The sequence below is a fragment of the Chrysochloris asiatica genome, unplaced genomic scaffold (assembly GCF_000296735.1).
Source record: "Chrysochloris asiatica unplaced genomic scaffold, ChrAsi1.0 scaffold00051, whole genome shotgun sequence".
Lineage (NCBI taxonomy): Eukaryota > Metazoa > Chordata > Mammalia > Afrosoricida > Chrysochloridae > Chrysochloris > Chrysochloris asiatica.
The window spans coordinates 15,555,956-15,572,096 of NW_006408569.1; the positions used below are offsets into that span (position 1 = coordinate 15,555,956).

A 16,141-nucleotide genomic window follows, 5' to 3' on the forward strand; every position below is an offset into this window, starting at 1 on the left:
TTCCTCTTTTGTCTGCTTGTCCCGCTCCACAATCCCCGTTCAGTCCTTTTTTCTAGTTGAAACGGCTGTGGCCGTTTGGTTTTAATTGGAAACTGTCTCTTTAAATTTCGAGGAGATCTGTGCGCATGCATAGTAGAACCCTCCGAGGGTGGGGCTTGGGTGCCCACTAGCTCAGGCACCCCTATAGTCACCAGAATGGAGGTTCGCAGATAGCAAGGGACCAATGAACAGGTAACAAAATAAAAGAATGTCCACACCTTTATCTCAGCAGTTCTGCCAGGCATCTGTGTCCACTCCGATCCTTTCCCCACGTGGTTTCACCCAAGATGGCGGCTCCTGGAGCAGCCGAGAGTTCCGGACTAGAAAGCACTAGACTTCTTGCTTCTGCCACAAATTCCCCCAGCTGTGAGCCTTCCAACCTTCTAAATATTCCTTTATTTGTGGTTCAGAGTTTTGGGACCAGCCCCTGAGCCTGCTTGGTTAGGTATTCTGTGTTGTTGTTGGAGGAGCTCTCTGCTATACATCCACCCCATCCGCCATCTTGTTTGTTCCTCCCTACATATATCTTTCAAGTACTGTCTTCCCTTGGTATTGTGGTGATATGCTGTGGAGTTGGCTCCTTTATAGGGTTTCTGAGGCTGTAAAGTTGTACTGGAACAGAAAGCCTCATTTTTCTCCTGAGGAGCGATTGACTGGTAGATTCAAACTGCTGATCTTTTGGTTAGCAGCCCAGTTTGTAATTCACTTTTTTTTTTTTTTGTAATGCTGCCAGAGTTCCTTTCCCTTGGTACAGTATTTACGTATAACATATGCACATCCTCCCATATGCTTTAAATCATCTCTAGTGTACTTGTGCATTATAACAGTGTAAATTCTGTATTGTTGTTATTGTTGCTAAGTGTTGTGGAATCGGTTCTGACTGTAGTGACCCTGTATAGGGTTTCTGTGGAGTGGCTGGTGAGTTTGGACTGCCGACCTTGAGGTCAAGTGCTTATCCTACAGCACCACACCAGTACTCTGTGTAAATAGCACTTTAAGCTCCCTTTTAGCCTTTGAGAGATTGCTTTGACCACTGAGTCAAACCCCCCCCCCAATTAGTTTTGATCCATTGTCAGTTGACTTTATGAATTCTGAAGCTTGGATATAGAGGACCAAAACTGTATTGGCATAATTTATTATATAATATCAAAATCCACATTTTGAAAATATCGTTGAACTAATCAGGAAAGTGTTTATGAATTTGGAAAAGGCCCATGATGGCAGATAGTTTTCCAAAATTTTAATTTTTGCTTGAAAGCTTAAATTTTCTCATTGGCAATAAATACTCTCATTCGTCTTCCTTGAAATGACAGACTCATTTGGTTCAATTTTGAAAAAAATGTCAAAAACTCATCTGAATAATGATAATTGGTCAATTGTTTTTTCAAGTAAAAGTGGCATTCCATGAAAAAGTGATTAGTTCAGATCACAGTTCCAATAGTCACACAGTTCTTTTCCTGGAAATGACCATATTATTTGGTGTGAGCTAGAAATACTTGGGAGTCCTGTTGTGGCGCTGCAGGATAATGTACTGGACCTTAAGGTCCGTTTGAACCACAAGGTGGTGGTTCAAACTCACCAGCCACTCCTCGTAAACACTATACAGGGTCACTGTGGGTCAGAACTTACTCGATGGCACTTACTTAACACAGTAGCAGAAATACTTTATGTATACTTTCTATTTTGTCACATAGAATATTAAGATATTTGTAAAAATGTTCTCAAGGCTCTTAATAAACTTAGTAAGTTTTGCTGCTTCAACAGTGGCATTCTTAACTGAGACTGGATTTTGTTTACTGCGAGTACATGGACATGAATATTTGGTGACATCTTAAAATGAGACTAGCCTTTTATTTTTGAGTTCATGGTCATGAAGAGTACACAGATGATTTGGTACTACTGCCTTGACACATGCTAAGGTACTTGTAGTTTTGCTTTCCATTGCTTTTCCACTATTAGTGCAAATGTAATTAGGACAAAGGGAATGAAAAAGGGAAATGAAATCTTAGTTTTACTATGTATAAATATCGTTTTGATCTTGAAGGTCACCTGTAAGAATCTCAGGAACCAAGGGCTTGTTGTGAACCACACACTCAGAACCGTTACTTTATTGAAATTGAGGTGTTCCCAAAGCATTTATATTTGTTGATCGTGAACTCGTAAATTTTTGTCTGAAATTTATTATTTTTCCTTTCCTTGGAACTATTTTCTTTGGGTATAGAATTTTAGATTGACATATTTGATTTCAGCATGTGCGTGTATCTTTCTGCCTCTGGAAGTCAGTGTTCTTGTTGAGGAGTCATATGACTTTTATGAAGCTACTCTTTTTTTTTTTTTTTTTTTTTTGAAAGGTTTTGTTTTTCATTTCTGTAGTTTAGCTATGGTGTTCCCAGATATGATTTTACTTCAGTTCTGGTAAACTAGATCCTTGGCTATTAGCTCTTCAAATACTGCTTTTGCTCTGTTCTCTTTTCTTTTTTCTGCAATTCCCATTAAACATATATCTTCTCACTTCATCCTGTATATTTTCTTTGCTGTATCTGTTAGCGTAGTGGTTATGAATCAGGCTGCAAACCGCAAGGTCAGCAGTTTGAAACTACCAGCTGCTCCACGGGAGAAAGATGAGGCTTTCTGCTCCCGTAAAGATTTACAGCCTCGGAAACCCTGTACAGGGTCTCTATGGGTCGGAACCGACTTGACGGCACTTAAAAGGAGCTCTGGTAGTGTAGTGGTTATGAATTGGGCTGCGAACCTTAAGGTCAGCAGTTCAAAACTACCAGCTGTTCCGCGGGAGAAAGATGAGGCTTTCTGCTCCCGTAAAGATATACAGCCTTGGAAACCCTGTACAGGGTCGCTATGGGTCGGAACCGACTCGACGGCACTTAACAACAGCAACAACAATGAAGAAATAAAGGAATGTGTTAGCATCCATGTATCCAGAATTCTGTGAAATAGTACTTACTTGAGTTGGACATTGTGTGAGCACCATATTAAAAGCTTATGGGATCTTGCTTCTTCGTCATCTCTATGGCTATTTCCACTGCTGGCACTGCTAGAGCTGCAGGAGCAGGCCAGAGGAATAGGTGGTGGTGGCAGTGAAACACCGTAAGAGGAGGAAGAGAGGGAAAGGAGTAAAGTGTGCCCTGCGTCATGTGCTGCTCTGTCTACCTGAGCAGCAGGAGCAACCCATTGCAGCCCATGAACCCTTACCCAGAGCCATGTCCTCTTGGGTCACCTGCCTGTATCGCACCTGTGGTCCAGTACTGCAAAAATAGTCTGGGTTTTTGGTCTTTAAAACCATTGTTGTTAAGTGTTGTGGAGTTGGTTCCAACTCATAGTGCCCTGTATAGAGTTTCTGAGGCTGTAAATCTTTGCTGGAGCAGAAAGCTTCATTTTTTTTTTCCTGCAGAGTGAATGGTGGATTCGAACTGCTGAAATTGTGGTTTGCAGTCAAGTCTTTTTTCTACAGAGCTACTGCACTTATTAAAACCATTGTTGTTATTAAGTACTGTCAAATCGGTTCTCATAGCAACCCTGTATAAGGTTTCCAAAGATCAGCTGATGGGTTTGAACCGCTGACCTTGCAGTTAACAGTCCAGTGCTTATCCAACAGCTTATTCTATAGTGTCATACTATAATCAACAGAAGGAGAGCTGCTTTCTCTTTTAAAACAAAACAAAACAAAAACAAAACCTTATGGGACCAACTACATACGTAGTTGTTAAGTGCCTGTTAAGTGCCCCTGAGTCAGTTCCAGCTCATAGCAACCCTATATAGGGTTTCTGAAGAGCTGCTGGTAGGTTTGAACTGCCTATCTTGTGGTTTGCAGTCCAGTGCTGATTCTACAGGGCCATACCAGGAGTTCAACAACATATAGACAGTGGGATATATAGGAGGTCGGATAGTGAATGTTGTTAAGTGACACAGTTAACAATAACAACAAAGTACACATACCTGTAGTCAAAATGTGAAAGCATATTTTCAGTGTTCAGTTTTTTATTTCTTAAGTTGATTTTTGGGGAAAAAGTCTGAAACACATTAAAATATAAACAGAATACTAGCCATTGAAATCAACTAGTTCCGTTAATTCTAGCTAATTTTTGTTTATAATTTCACCCATTTTCTATTCCTTTTTATTGCTTTGAAACAAATCCCAGACACTGACATTTCATCTGTGAATATTTGAATCTATCTTTCAAAGATAAAGACCCTTAATAAATTTTATTCCAATTCTGTTGTGTTAATTTGTAAAATAGTTTTTTTAAAAACAGGATCCAACTAAAGATCCAAGGTGATTGATATGTCTCTTAAAGCCTCTTTTAACCTCAGGATCCCCCACTGTTTTCTGTTTTTTCTTGAATGTTGAGACTGGGTAGAGTTTGCCACAATCTGAATTTTGCTGATTGCATCCCCATGCCATTGTTTAATATGCTCATTTGTCTTCTGGGTTTCCTATAAATTAATAGTTGGATCTAGATGACTGGATGAGATCTTTTTTTTTTTTTTTTTTTCATAAGACAACTTCGAAGATGGATGGTGTATTCTTTCATCAAGAGGAACATATTATCTATCTTGTGATGCAAACAGCCAATGAAGATCAATGCCTAATTGATCTTTTGATTCATTGTTGTTCAGTTTTTTTTTTTTTTTTTTTTTTTTTAAGTTGATTTTGGGAAAGTTCTGACTCATAGCGACTCAGTACAGAGTGTCAAAGGACCAGCTGGTAGGTTTGAACTTTTGGCCTTGTAGTTAGCAGTTCAGTTATTATCCTACAATGCCACACCAGAGAGATTCTAACTCTCTCATTACTTATTAGATGAAATTCTTCAATGTAGAGACATTTCTTATCTATTATTTGGTTACCCAGTGGTATTGTTCATATATGAAAGACAGAATAGAATAAATGTTTGATTTTTTTTTTTAATTTACCAATTTTCAGAGCAATAAATTGGTTCATTAGAGTTCTCCAGTGTTGACCAATTTTAGGGCGTTTAGTTTTTTTTTAGGTCATTATGAATAATGGATTTAAATATATCTGATGTATTGCAAAATTTTCTTTAATTGATGAAATTAGCTCTATAAGGAGTTCTGGTGTGGCGTTAAATGGGTTAATATATTGGACTGCAAAATTGGTTTGAACCTCAATGATGGTGGTTCCAGTTCACCAGCTATGGATTGGAACCTACTTAACGGCACTTAATAACAGCAACAACATAAGAATCATCTAGTGTTAAAATTAGAAGTTAATACAGATTGTTTCTGTTTTATTCTAGTTTGCATTTATGCCGGATCCTCAGTGAAAATAAAAGCCATGATAGTTCAACTTACAGAGGTAAGACTTTTGAAAGAATAACAGTTAACATTTTTAACTTGATTGAAGGTTAGTATTCATTGTTATGACTGAATATTCATTGTTATGACTGAAAATACATAAAGCTTTTGGATATATATATATATATATATATATATATATATATATATATATATATTATTGTCAGAGTTAAAACTGTAGGTATAGAAGAGTATACTTCTCTATACACAGATATTATTTAACCTGCAGTAGAGTTATTTGATATCAATTGACTTTTATAATTGGGATTTGGTATGTTTACCTGAATTTCAGCATTTGCTACTTGTATTAAAATATACACAGGTTAGCTATCATAAACAGGAAAGAAAAACTAGCATAGAAAGAAAGTAGTCCTGATCTTGTTTGCACAAGAAAGTTTCCAAAACTGAGGTTCAGTGTTTTTCCTGAAGCTGGTTATGTTTAGCTGGTATCTGGGGATCTTATTAAGGCAGTTGTCATGGAAAACATGAAAAGCAAAGCAGTTGTTTACTGCATATCACAAATAGGGTTTAGTAAGTAAAATGTTTTATAATTAAAGAGGATGTAAACTTCCACTTATTTTAGTTTTAAAGGATTTTACTATTTGCCCTTTCATTAGTTTAAAATTGAGTATATGGATTTGAAAAAGGGGAAAGTTAAATAATCACAATCATGTTTAGTAAGTTTAACACATTTTCGTATGTCACTTTTATGGGGACTAGAACTCAAAGTTTTTCAATCTGGAAAATAAGAATTTTTTATAATGTATGTTGTATTTTAAACCAGACAATATTAGATAACATTTGTTACAATTACTTAGATTATACCTTTGTGATTAGTTTAAGAATAGAATGTTTTTCTCTAGTTAAGTTTACTTTTGTTTTATTAAAAATAGTCTATTAGTTTACATGTGAAAAGCTACGTGGAACGCACTTTTTAAGAAATGAAAATCATATTTGCCATTTGGGTAAGACCTGCTTTGAGATTCAACATCCCCAGCTACCTGTCCCCCAAATTCTGCTTATAAAATTATGTGATCATTTGTAAAGGTTTCTGCGTCTGAGGATGCTATAATGCCTTACTTGAATAAGTTTGTGGACTCTCAGAAGTGTGCAAGAAAATACAAGTCTCCTTTCTAAAAACATTTGGATAGGTTGTTTTTTTTCCTCTTCTCCATGTTTAAAACACCTTCTCAGTTAACTTTGATATTGTTAGCTATTGAAACCTTTACGTGGTGACAAAATGAGAAAAATAATTACCCGAAAAACTAAATAGCAAAGTGTAGGGTGATTCTTCTTTTAATTAAATGAAATTGTGTAGATCTTTGTTGTTGTTGTTAAGTGCCTTGAGTCAGCTCCTATTCCTAGGAACCCTTTTTCTCACTTCTGATTTACACATGGAACCAAAAATAGTTAACAGCTTCATTGGCTGAGTTACCAGTGTTCTCCCTTTCTTGCCTCTACCTGCTTCTTCAACACACATACCTTTGTCTGACCACCACCAGCAATCAAGCTTTGATCTGAGGGCACCAGTTGATAGTCCATGCAGGACACTGACTTAATGTCATTTCTTCAGAAGTTTAGTGTTTCTTTTGTCCTTTCCCTTTCTGTTCCTCCCTTAAGCTAATTTCATTTCAGACAGGCAGTTTCTCTTTTTCTTTGAATTAAATACAATAGAAGTTCTTAACCTCAGACTTCTAAGTGAACATTTTAAAAATGTGAATTGGGGACATTTTCTGCTGCTTTATGGATTACAGTGTGACGACTTTATATATCACTTTAGTGTCAGCAAAATGAGCCTAGCCATTTGTTCTCTATTTTAATCTCCCTTTGTGGTTAAGATTAGAATTCCCTCAGCCCTAATAAGTACTAGAAAATATATTCTTGTGGGAATTTACATTATGCTGATCAACTGTCCTTCTAAAAGTGATTCCTTTTAAACAAAACCTTAGTTATATGGATAATTTTTAAATGGGTATTATTATTATGAAGTATTTTACTAATGGAAATAGAGTGTGAAGTTGATATTGTATTCTTACCATATTAAATATAGAACTTTTTTCTTTGTATTTTAGTTTTTATAGTTTATTTGTATGCATAATAAAGGCATAATTGTCAGAAATGCAGAATATATTTAATAATGAATTCTTCATAAAGAATTGGGATAATCTAGTTATGTTTCTTTTAGCAAATGATTTATTGGACAAGTTGATTTCATTGCAAGAGGCTATTTTTATTGGTTAAAGGGGGATTGATAAAAATTTTGATTTTTATTGTTTTTCTTTTGTGGTTAGTAGTCAAACCAGAGGAGAGTTTAAAATACCTGATGTTTTTACTTGCTATTTTACCCTCAAAGATTTTTTTTTATTTCCCCCAAAAAGTAATTTTAAATACTTTATCTTATAATAGCAATTTTAGAGCTACTTGTTTTTCTACTTTTAGAGGAAAGAGGTAAGTTTTTAGCTTTGGGGACTACAGAAAAAGATGACTGGAGGGGAGTGTTCATCTGATCACTACATCCTTACCCACTCCCAAGAAAAATTTCCTATCCAGGGAAGGGGGATGTGGCAATTAATAGTGCATGGGCCTACTTGTGGTTAACAATTCTTTTTAGAATTGTTATTTGACATAGTATGTATGTATATATGTATTTTAATTTGAATACTGTTAGAAAAAGAGATTTCGATTTGGAGAAATTTTTTCTGACAGTAGGATATGGAGGAAACTTGATTTTATGTTCATTTCTGTCCTTGTAGCCTTGAGATTGAATTAACTGTAATCTTAAATTTATAAATTCAGAACAAAAATAATCTGTGAAATATGTTGGTGACAGAATTGTTAATTTGGTTTATATCCACTTACTGGAGTTCTGTGTAGTTATTAAAAATAATTATAGAAACTTAGGTTGCATAAAAAAAATTCTTTTAAAAGTATTTGTAGGAGAATCAAAATGCCAAATGATGTGTGACTATGAATGCAAATATGTGAAAGATGTAGACATGGAAAGGGAAGCTCAAGTAGTTATGTTACCGTAGTGGAATCATGGTTGACTTTCTTATCTTTTGGTGTTATGTTTTTGTGAAAATAAGAGAATGTGTTAGAGGAAAGCATTAGAATGTATTTTTTCTCTTAACATTATTGATGTTTATAATAATTCTTAGATGAGGGAAATACATAGATTTTCCTTCAACTAGTCTACCATTCACTATTTCTTTTATGTTCAACAGATTTCCAGCAAGCTCTCTATGAGTTATCTTATCATGTCATTAAGGGAAATCTAAAGCATGAACAGGCATCTAATGTTCTTAATGACATTAGTGTAAGTATATGTGTGTATGTATATATATATATATATTTAAATATATATATATATATATATATAAATGATTGCTACATCTTTTTTTTTTTTTTCCCTTAAAGTGTATACTTTTTCATTTTATTAGAAATTGTGATAGTGAAATGTTTTAAGGTAATAATGGTAACCCATTTTGGCTAGGCAGAAATAGATATTTTGCTTTTTTGTCTGGCTGTGAGTAAAACAGAAAATATTATATAAACTGGTGGGAGGGAAGAAACCTGTATTGTAGTGAAAATCAAGATAGCATTAATATAAAAATTGTACCCTGAAAAACTAAGTTGCTAAAATATTTTTCTCCCACTATTGCGTATCAGAGTTATTTTTACTTTATTTGTACTTAGGTTTGGAAATTAAATATATTTTTTAATAGAGGATTGAATTATTTTGAATTGAGGTGTCACAATTCTAATAAATCACTTTTTGCCAGTTTTGTCTGTTTGCTAATCTAGAAATAACTAGGTTATAAAAATTCTTTATGTGGTTATTCTGTTTTCAGTCTTTAAGTTATTGGAGAATTTAATTTAGATTCAGACCAGATATTTTCATACTTGAATTGGAAGATAGGCTTCCAAATTTAAGAGCATTTGCTATAAATCAGTAGTTAAATTTGAGTTTTTTACTGTACTTTTTTTTTTTTTTTTTTTAACACATTCAAATCTATTAGCCGGCTGGTATGTCAATTTGTATATGAAGCATTACCTGCCCCCATGCAAACAGCTTTTGAATTAAAATCTTTCACTCTGTAAATTGGGTGTTAGTATAGGTATTAGTGTTTATAGAATCTAATTCTTTGTCATATACTTAAAGTGAATAGTCCAGTGAACTTTATATGTGTCTATTTAGTTCTTAGTTATCTTTTCTTTTTCTTTGAGTCCTTGGTGCTATATTTACATGCACTTCTGTAGATGGTTGCCTTTATCATAATATTCTCATAGTACTTTGTATTGTCCTGTATCTTAGCTACAGAAACATACCTTGTGTATCTCCTTGAGACTGCTTTTTCTTTTTTTTCTTTGAGAATTATGCTTCTTCTTTTATCCCCTGAAAATATTCTAATTTTAGGGTTGGTATTCTGCCAGAAAATTACTAATTGCACTAATTGAACTGTGATCCTTACTAGTGGAGAATGGTTTTACAATTGGAAAATGGGATAGGAAGTCAAGAGAAAAATGTTGGTTTAAATAAATGTTGGAGTTTTCATCTAGAAATTAATGGAGATTATTAGGTCAGCTTCTCCAAATAGTATAAGTGTTAATGAATAAAGAAAATCATTGTTTATTCAATCATGTGTACAGCTTTTAAAGTTTTGGATTAAAAATACACCAGTTTTTAAACAGGGTTGCTTTATAGTAGGTGTGAGGTACTCTAAATTCCAGTGGTTTCTAATATAAAACATCACTGGAAAAATGTCATTTATTAGTGTTCTTTAATATTTCCTGAGGTGCTTGTTTAGGTTTCTGGGTTTTTTTATCAAGATTTCCATGGTAGGTGTTTAAACTATTTTTCCCAACCTTTTTGTTGCTGTTAAATGTCATTGAGTCAGTTCTGACTTAGCAACCCTGTATATGGTTTTCTTGGAGCTACTGGTGGGTTTGAACCTTCAACCTTGTGGTTAGCAGTCCACTACTTATCCCGTAGTGCCACACCAGGACTCCTCCAACATTTATTTCCCTCTTTATTTTTCTCTGTGTTTATAAAGCTTAACTCAAAGCAATATTAACCTAGTGTTAATTGGGTTTTGGTTATTTTTAACTTTTAATGAAGAGTGGTATTTTGAAGCCATAATACTTGCTGGTGTGCTATTCAGCTATTAACCATGAATTTATTTTTAAAATTAGGAGTTTCGTGAAGATATGCCCTCCATTCTTGCTGATGTATTCTGCATATTAGGTAGGTATTAGCCTTATGTCATTTATAAAAGTGTTGTTTGATACATTAATGCTTTCTTCTAAACTAAGAGTTTTACAAATGATTCTGCAAATTTAGAAGTGCATATATATATTTTTTACTTTGTAGAGACTATAGTATTGTAAATCTAAGCTCAGTATACATACTTTATTAACTAGCTTTAGAGTAAGTATAATTCAAGTGGTTTGGGTTTTTTACAATTTGTATTTATATGAAGTCGAGCTAAATTAAATAATTTCAAGTAAAGCCAGTTTTTTTGGTGTTGGGTTAGTCTGAGTTATCAAGATTGTAGTAACCAGATAATTCATTCAGTGTAGGTTATCAAAGAATGATGATGTCAGAATCTCATATTTAGGACACTTAATAGATAATCACTTTACTGTTGTAATGTTTTGACTTTTCTTAATTTTAGAAAGAGCAAGAAGAACCAAAGTAATAAAAATATTTTTGTTTTGAGAATGCGAAACCAGCTTTGGAAATAGCAGCTTCTCTATTTGCCCAGAATAAATTAGAATTTATACAAGATAAAAAATGTATCTTTGACTTAGAACAAAAGGTAGTGGCTCTCCATGGGAAGCATGAATTAAAAAAAAAAGTTATTACAGATTCATTTTTAAAATTTTAGATATGGATTAAAATTACTCTTAGCAGTTTTTCCCATCAGCCTTTTACTTTCTATAATTTAGAGTCTATTAGAAAACATTGTGAAGCATTATAATATTTGCTTTAAAATGGGACTTAATCCTCTGAGGGTTTGTCAAGCTCATATGAATTATTTTATCTCATTAATCCTAATTCCTAGAATTCGGTAGAATACTTAAATGCCTTACTTAGAGTCTTGAATTTGATCTCAGAAAATACAAAGTCTTGGTGCTTTATCTTTGAGGACTTTCATGATTCCATAACAGCAATAGTGTTGGGAACAAGTAAAATTAATTGTATGTGGGCAGACCTTTTTTACTAGTTAAACCGTTGTTTGGCTCTAAGAAGATATTTTTGGTTTAAGGATTATCTCAGGGCAGTAGTTTTAGGGGTTCATATAATTTTTATACAGGAGCTCTGGTAGCGTAGTGGTTATGAATCGGGCTGCGAACCTTAAGGTCAGCGGTTTGAAACTGCCAGCTGCTCCGCGGGAGAAAGATGAGGCTTTCTACTCCCGTAAAGATTTACACCCTCGGAAACCCTATACAGGGTCGCTATGGGTCGGAACCGACTCAATGGCACATAATAATATAATAATAATCTTTATGGCTGAAGGAAGTCTGGATCCATGAGAATTTGAAATTCTGTGCATATTCTCCTTTATGATCAGGATTAATCTATAGAATTTTTTTTTTTTTTAGTTGTGAATTGAGTGAAAGTTTATAGGACAGATTATCAGTTTTATATTCAATAAATCATATTTTTTTTCATTGTAATGATTACAGTCCCCTCCATATACCATCAATCAACAGTGTTTACTTCTAGTCGCTCTCGCTCTCTCTCTCTTTTTTTTTTTGATGTACACATACAAAACAAAATACATACGCATTTAAATGTCCAAAGGGCACACTTTGCAAACCAGCCCCTTGCTTGCAGGCACACAGCCTTTCTCAGTCTTTGGGCCTAGAGTCCTCAGCTGCTCTGTCTCTCTATGCCATCGCCTCTGCCACTGTCTGTTGTCGCCGCTTTTCTGGTTAGGATCCTATGCTCCACTCATGCTCTTCCCTCTTGCTGGTCTGAGGATCCTCTGTTCCTAAAATGGAAGATTAATTACTACCCCCTTTTAGTTACACATCTTCTACATTTATAGTTGTGACAATCACAATTAGTCCTGATAACAGTTATACACAATTGATTCGTAAAATCCTACCCCCATCCTCCCCTATCCCCTTTCACCAGACCCATCTGGAAAAGAGGAAAACTATTCAGGATGGATTCTACATTACCCCCCTTGTATTCTATAGAATCTTTGATCAAAGTGTTAATTAATGCTAGCTGACACTATCCTGCTCTTTTGGTCTTATGACAAAGGAGACAGTTGTTCATGGAGCTGATTAGCCATACATTTCATATCTTCTTCCATTTTCTGATTCTCCTTCCTCTGTTGCTCCAGGTGAGTTGGATGCCTTGGATGGCCACTAGCAAGCTTTTAGGACCCCAAGCATTTATTACACAATGGGAGGTAGATAGAAGCACTAAATGTATTATTACTAGCCCAGTTAACTGGGATGTCCTATGTAATCATGACCCTAAACCTCCAAACCAAGAAACTAAATCTCATGAGGTTTTTGATTGTACATAGCAGCATTTAATTTCATTGTAACCCTCATAACAGTTTCGATAAGGTAGATCAGAAGAATGAAGCTCAGAGAAATAGTCGTTATTCAATAGTACATTGACTATAAGCCAGGGTTTGAACCTGGGTCGCCTTGATTCCAGAACCCATGATCTTTTTGCTGTATTATGTCTTTCTAATATTTTAAGTTCAAGGGAAATAAGTGCTGAATTTTCAGGTTAAGATAATAACTTTCTTTAGAAGGCTAATCATGTACCTGTGAGACGTGAGAGCTTGTTAAGCTGAAAGAGGAATCTGGTATAACTTGATAGGCTGATGGGACCTCTGACCTGATGGTGTAGGTAGTTGGTGGTACTGGGGATTAAGTTTGGAAGTGACTGAAGACTTTTTAGTAAATATCATAGGGAAAAGTAAAAGTAACTTATAAGTTGCTGTTTTAGGGTAGAGGAGTTAGGGATAATGAATGAGTCTTATTAGAATGATTTTATGAGTTATAACAAAAAGAATAAAGAAAGCCGGAAAGCCACTATTGGGATAATAAAGTTCTGTATAGATTGTTTAGATAACTCAGCTAAGAAGTTTACTGAGGTCCTATTAAGCATAGCCCTGGTGGCCCTGTAGGATAATCACTGGACTGCTAACCATGAGGTGGACAATTAAAACCCATCAGACACTCCTCAGAAGAAAATAGAAGCTTTCTATTACTGTAGAGATTTCCAGCCTTGGAAATTCTATACAGGGTTGCTGTGAGTTAGAATCAGCTCATGGCCATGGATTTTTAAAATTAATGGTCAGAACCCAGAGACTGGTATCTTAATCAGGTCAGTTGGCTAAAATAAAGAGGAGACTTGACTTGAGGCAGAAGATGATGAGCCTGGTACCTAGATGCCCTGATCTTAAAAACCTGGGAGATACATCTTAGCCTTTAGGGCTCTGTAGGATAGATAGGTATTGGATAAAGAAATGAGCACAGTTTGGTACTGATCAAGAATAAGTATCCTTGAAATTCTAAGGAGCTCTGGTAGCATAGTGGTTATTAATTGGGCTGCAAACCTCAAGGTCAGCAGTTCGAAACTACCAGTTGCTCTGTGAGAGAAAGAGGAGGCTATCTGCTCCCGTAAAGATTTACGGCCTCGGAAACCCTGTACAGGGTCATTATGAGTCAGTTCCGACTCCATGGCACATAACAACAACAACAACATCCTTGAAATTCTAGGTTGAGGAGGAACCAGAAGACTAGATAGCAAAGTGACAGCAGGAGTCCTTGGAAGTGATTGATTAGATACAGATAAAAAAGCCTTAATGAGAAACTGCGATACTGCAATTTACATTACATACAGTTGCATCCTAAATTTCCCTTCATACACTTGAGCTGATGGTGTATAAGGATATGGGGAAATGGCCCTGTCCAAGAAGGGAGACAGAAGAGCCAGGAAAATGTGTGGACATGTGTAAAGATGAATAGTCTTCTCTTTCCTGTCTCTGTGATCACGGTAGAAAGTAAATTGAAGCAAAGCAGTGGAGGATAGCGCTTGTTTGGGGGAGAACCCTTAGAAGACAGTTTTTATTCATTACAGCGTATCCCTCTTTCTGTAAAAAAACAACAACAAACAAACCACCCAAAAACGTTGCCTGTGAGTTGATTCTAACTACGGTGCTGACACCTTGTGTTACAGAATAGACCTACTCCATACGGTTTTCTATTGAAGCAGATCGCCAGGCCTTTCTTCAGTGGTGCCATTGGATTGGTTCAAGCTGTGCCACCCTGGGACCTCTTTTATGTGTTGTTGTGTGCCATCGAGTTGATTCCAACTCATAGCAACCCTGTATGTCAGAATAGAGCTGCCCATAGGGTTTCATAGTCTATAGAATATCAGATCTGGTCTTTTTCCCCATAGAGTGGTTGGTGGGTTTGAACCAATGACCTTTCCATCAGCAGTATAGCTCTTAACCATTGCACCATCAGGCTCTCCTCTTTCTTTAGTACAATTTAAATTATCAGTTGACATTTTAAATAGGATAATAATATGTAACCAATAAAAGCAGTAATCAAGAGATCTGCCTTAATAATCATGCCAATTCTGGCTGAAATCTCTAATGCTTGACATTGAGAACAAGTTGATTTCTTCACACCTCAGATCAGAAAATTGTTTGACAAGCTTTCTGAATAGTTTTACTTCAAGGAGGTCTCAGGGTTTTATTTTGTTGTTTTTAGCATTTGAGTGGAAGAAAATTAAAATCTTGAATAAATTTGTTTACTGAATAGAATCATAATTCACAATAGGATTTTAAGAATATGTTTCAATACTGTCTTTTCATAATACTGTAACCAGGTGGCATTTGGAACCAAGGTGGCCATGATCAAGGGTGTGATCTTCATGAGTAATAGAATTTTTAGAGTTAGAGGAGATCTTTGTTGTCACCCAGTTCAGCTTTTCATCCGGGGAACGAATCTGTCTAGCATCTCTGACAAGTGGCCATTTAAACTTTTCTTGAGAGTTTTGAGAATAGTGGTTTTCTGATGTTTTGGTTCATTTAATGCCAAAGCCGGTATCTCTTGTATAACTGATTGACATGAATTGTCACAAGTCACAGGAGCCAGGTTAGGGAGCTTCCGTTATCAGGAGAAATTCATTCTAGGCAGTCATGTACATATGAAGGATAGCTCATATTTAGCAGTAGTTTTAAAGTTTGCAAATTCAGAATGAGGCATTTAAAAATTACCTACTTTAAATAAAACAAGTGACTTCTTATAATTTTACAGAGCGATAATAAAAAAAAAAACCACCAAACTTTCTTTTTTTTTTCTCCTTCAACATAGATATTGAGACAAATTGTTTAGAGGAAAAAAGCAAGAGAGACTATTTTACACAGTTGGTATTAGCATGTTTGGTAAGTATTAAAAATGTTTCTAAGTTTTGCATTGAACAGTTGTCACATCAGTTAATCATGTTAATGGAGGAGGAGGATGTTAACATTATAAAGTGAGGTTTGAGTTTTGAGTTTGAATGGTTTATGAAAATATATATGTTAATTATTCACATAAAATAGGCACATTACCATATCCATTAAACTAGTTATACATATAAGACTTGGGGATAATCCTTGTTTAGTATTGATAATTTCTTAATTTAAGAAAATGGTGAGCATTTATAAAGTGAATAGGAATGATTAGCACAGCTGTTAAACTAAGAATTTTTTTCATAATCTCTTTATTTGGCAAGGGGAAA

The 16,141-nt window shown here is 35.1% G+C and overlaps 1 protein-coding gene across 1 annotated transcript in view; it reads left to right on the forward strand.

Moving 5' to 3' along the window:
* THOC2 (THO complex 2) overlaps window positions 1-16,141 on the forward strand; it is a 159,277-nt gene that overhangs the window by 11,931 nt on the left and 131,205 nt on the right. Inside the window, exons 2-5 of the mRNA XM_006862851.1 lie at window positions 5,313-5,371; window positions 8,595-8,686; window positions 10,564-10,615; window positions 15,733-15,803. Coding sequence (XP_006862913.1) covers window positions 5,313-5,371; window positions 8,595-8,686; window positions 10,564-10,615; window positions 15,733-15,803 — 274 coding nt within the window. The remainder of the gene's footprint in view (window positions 1-5,312; window positions 5,372-8,594; window positions 8,687-10,563; window positions 10,616-15,732; window positions 15,804-16,141) is intronic.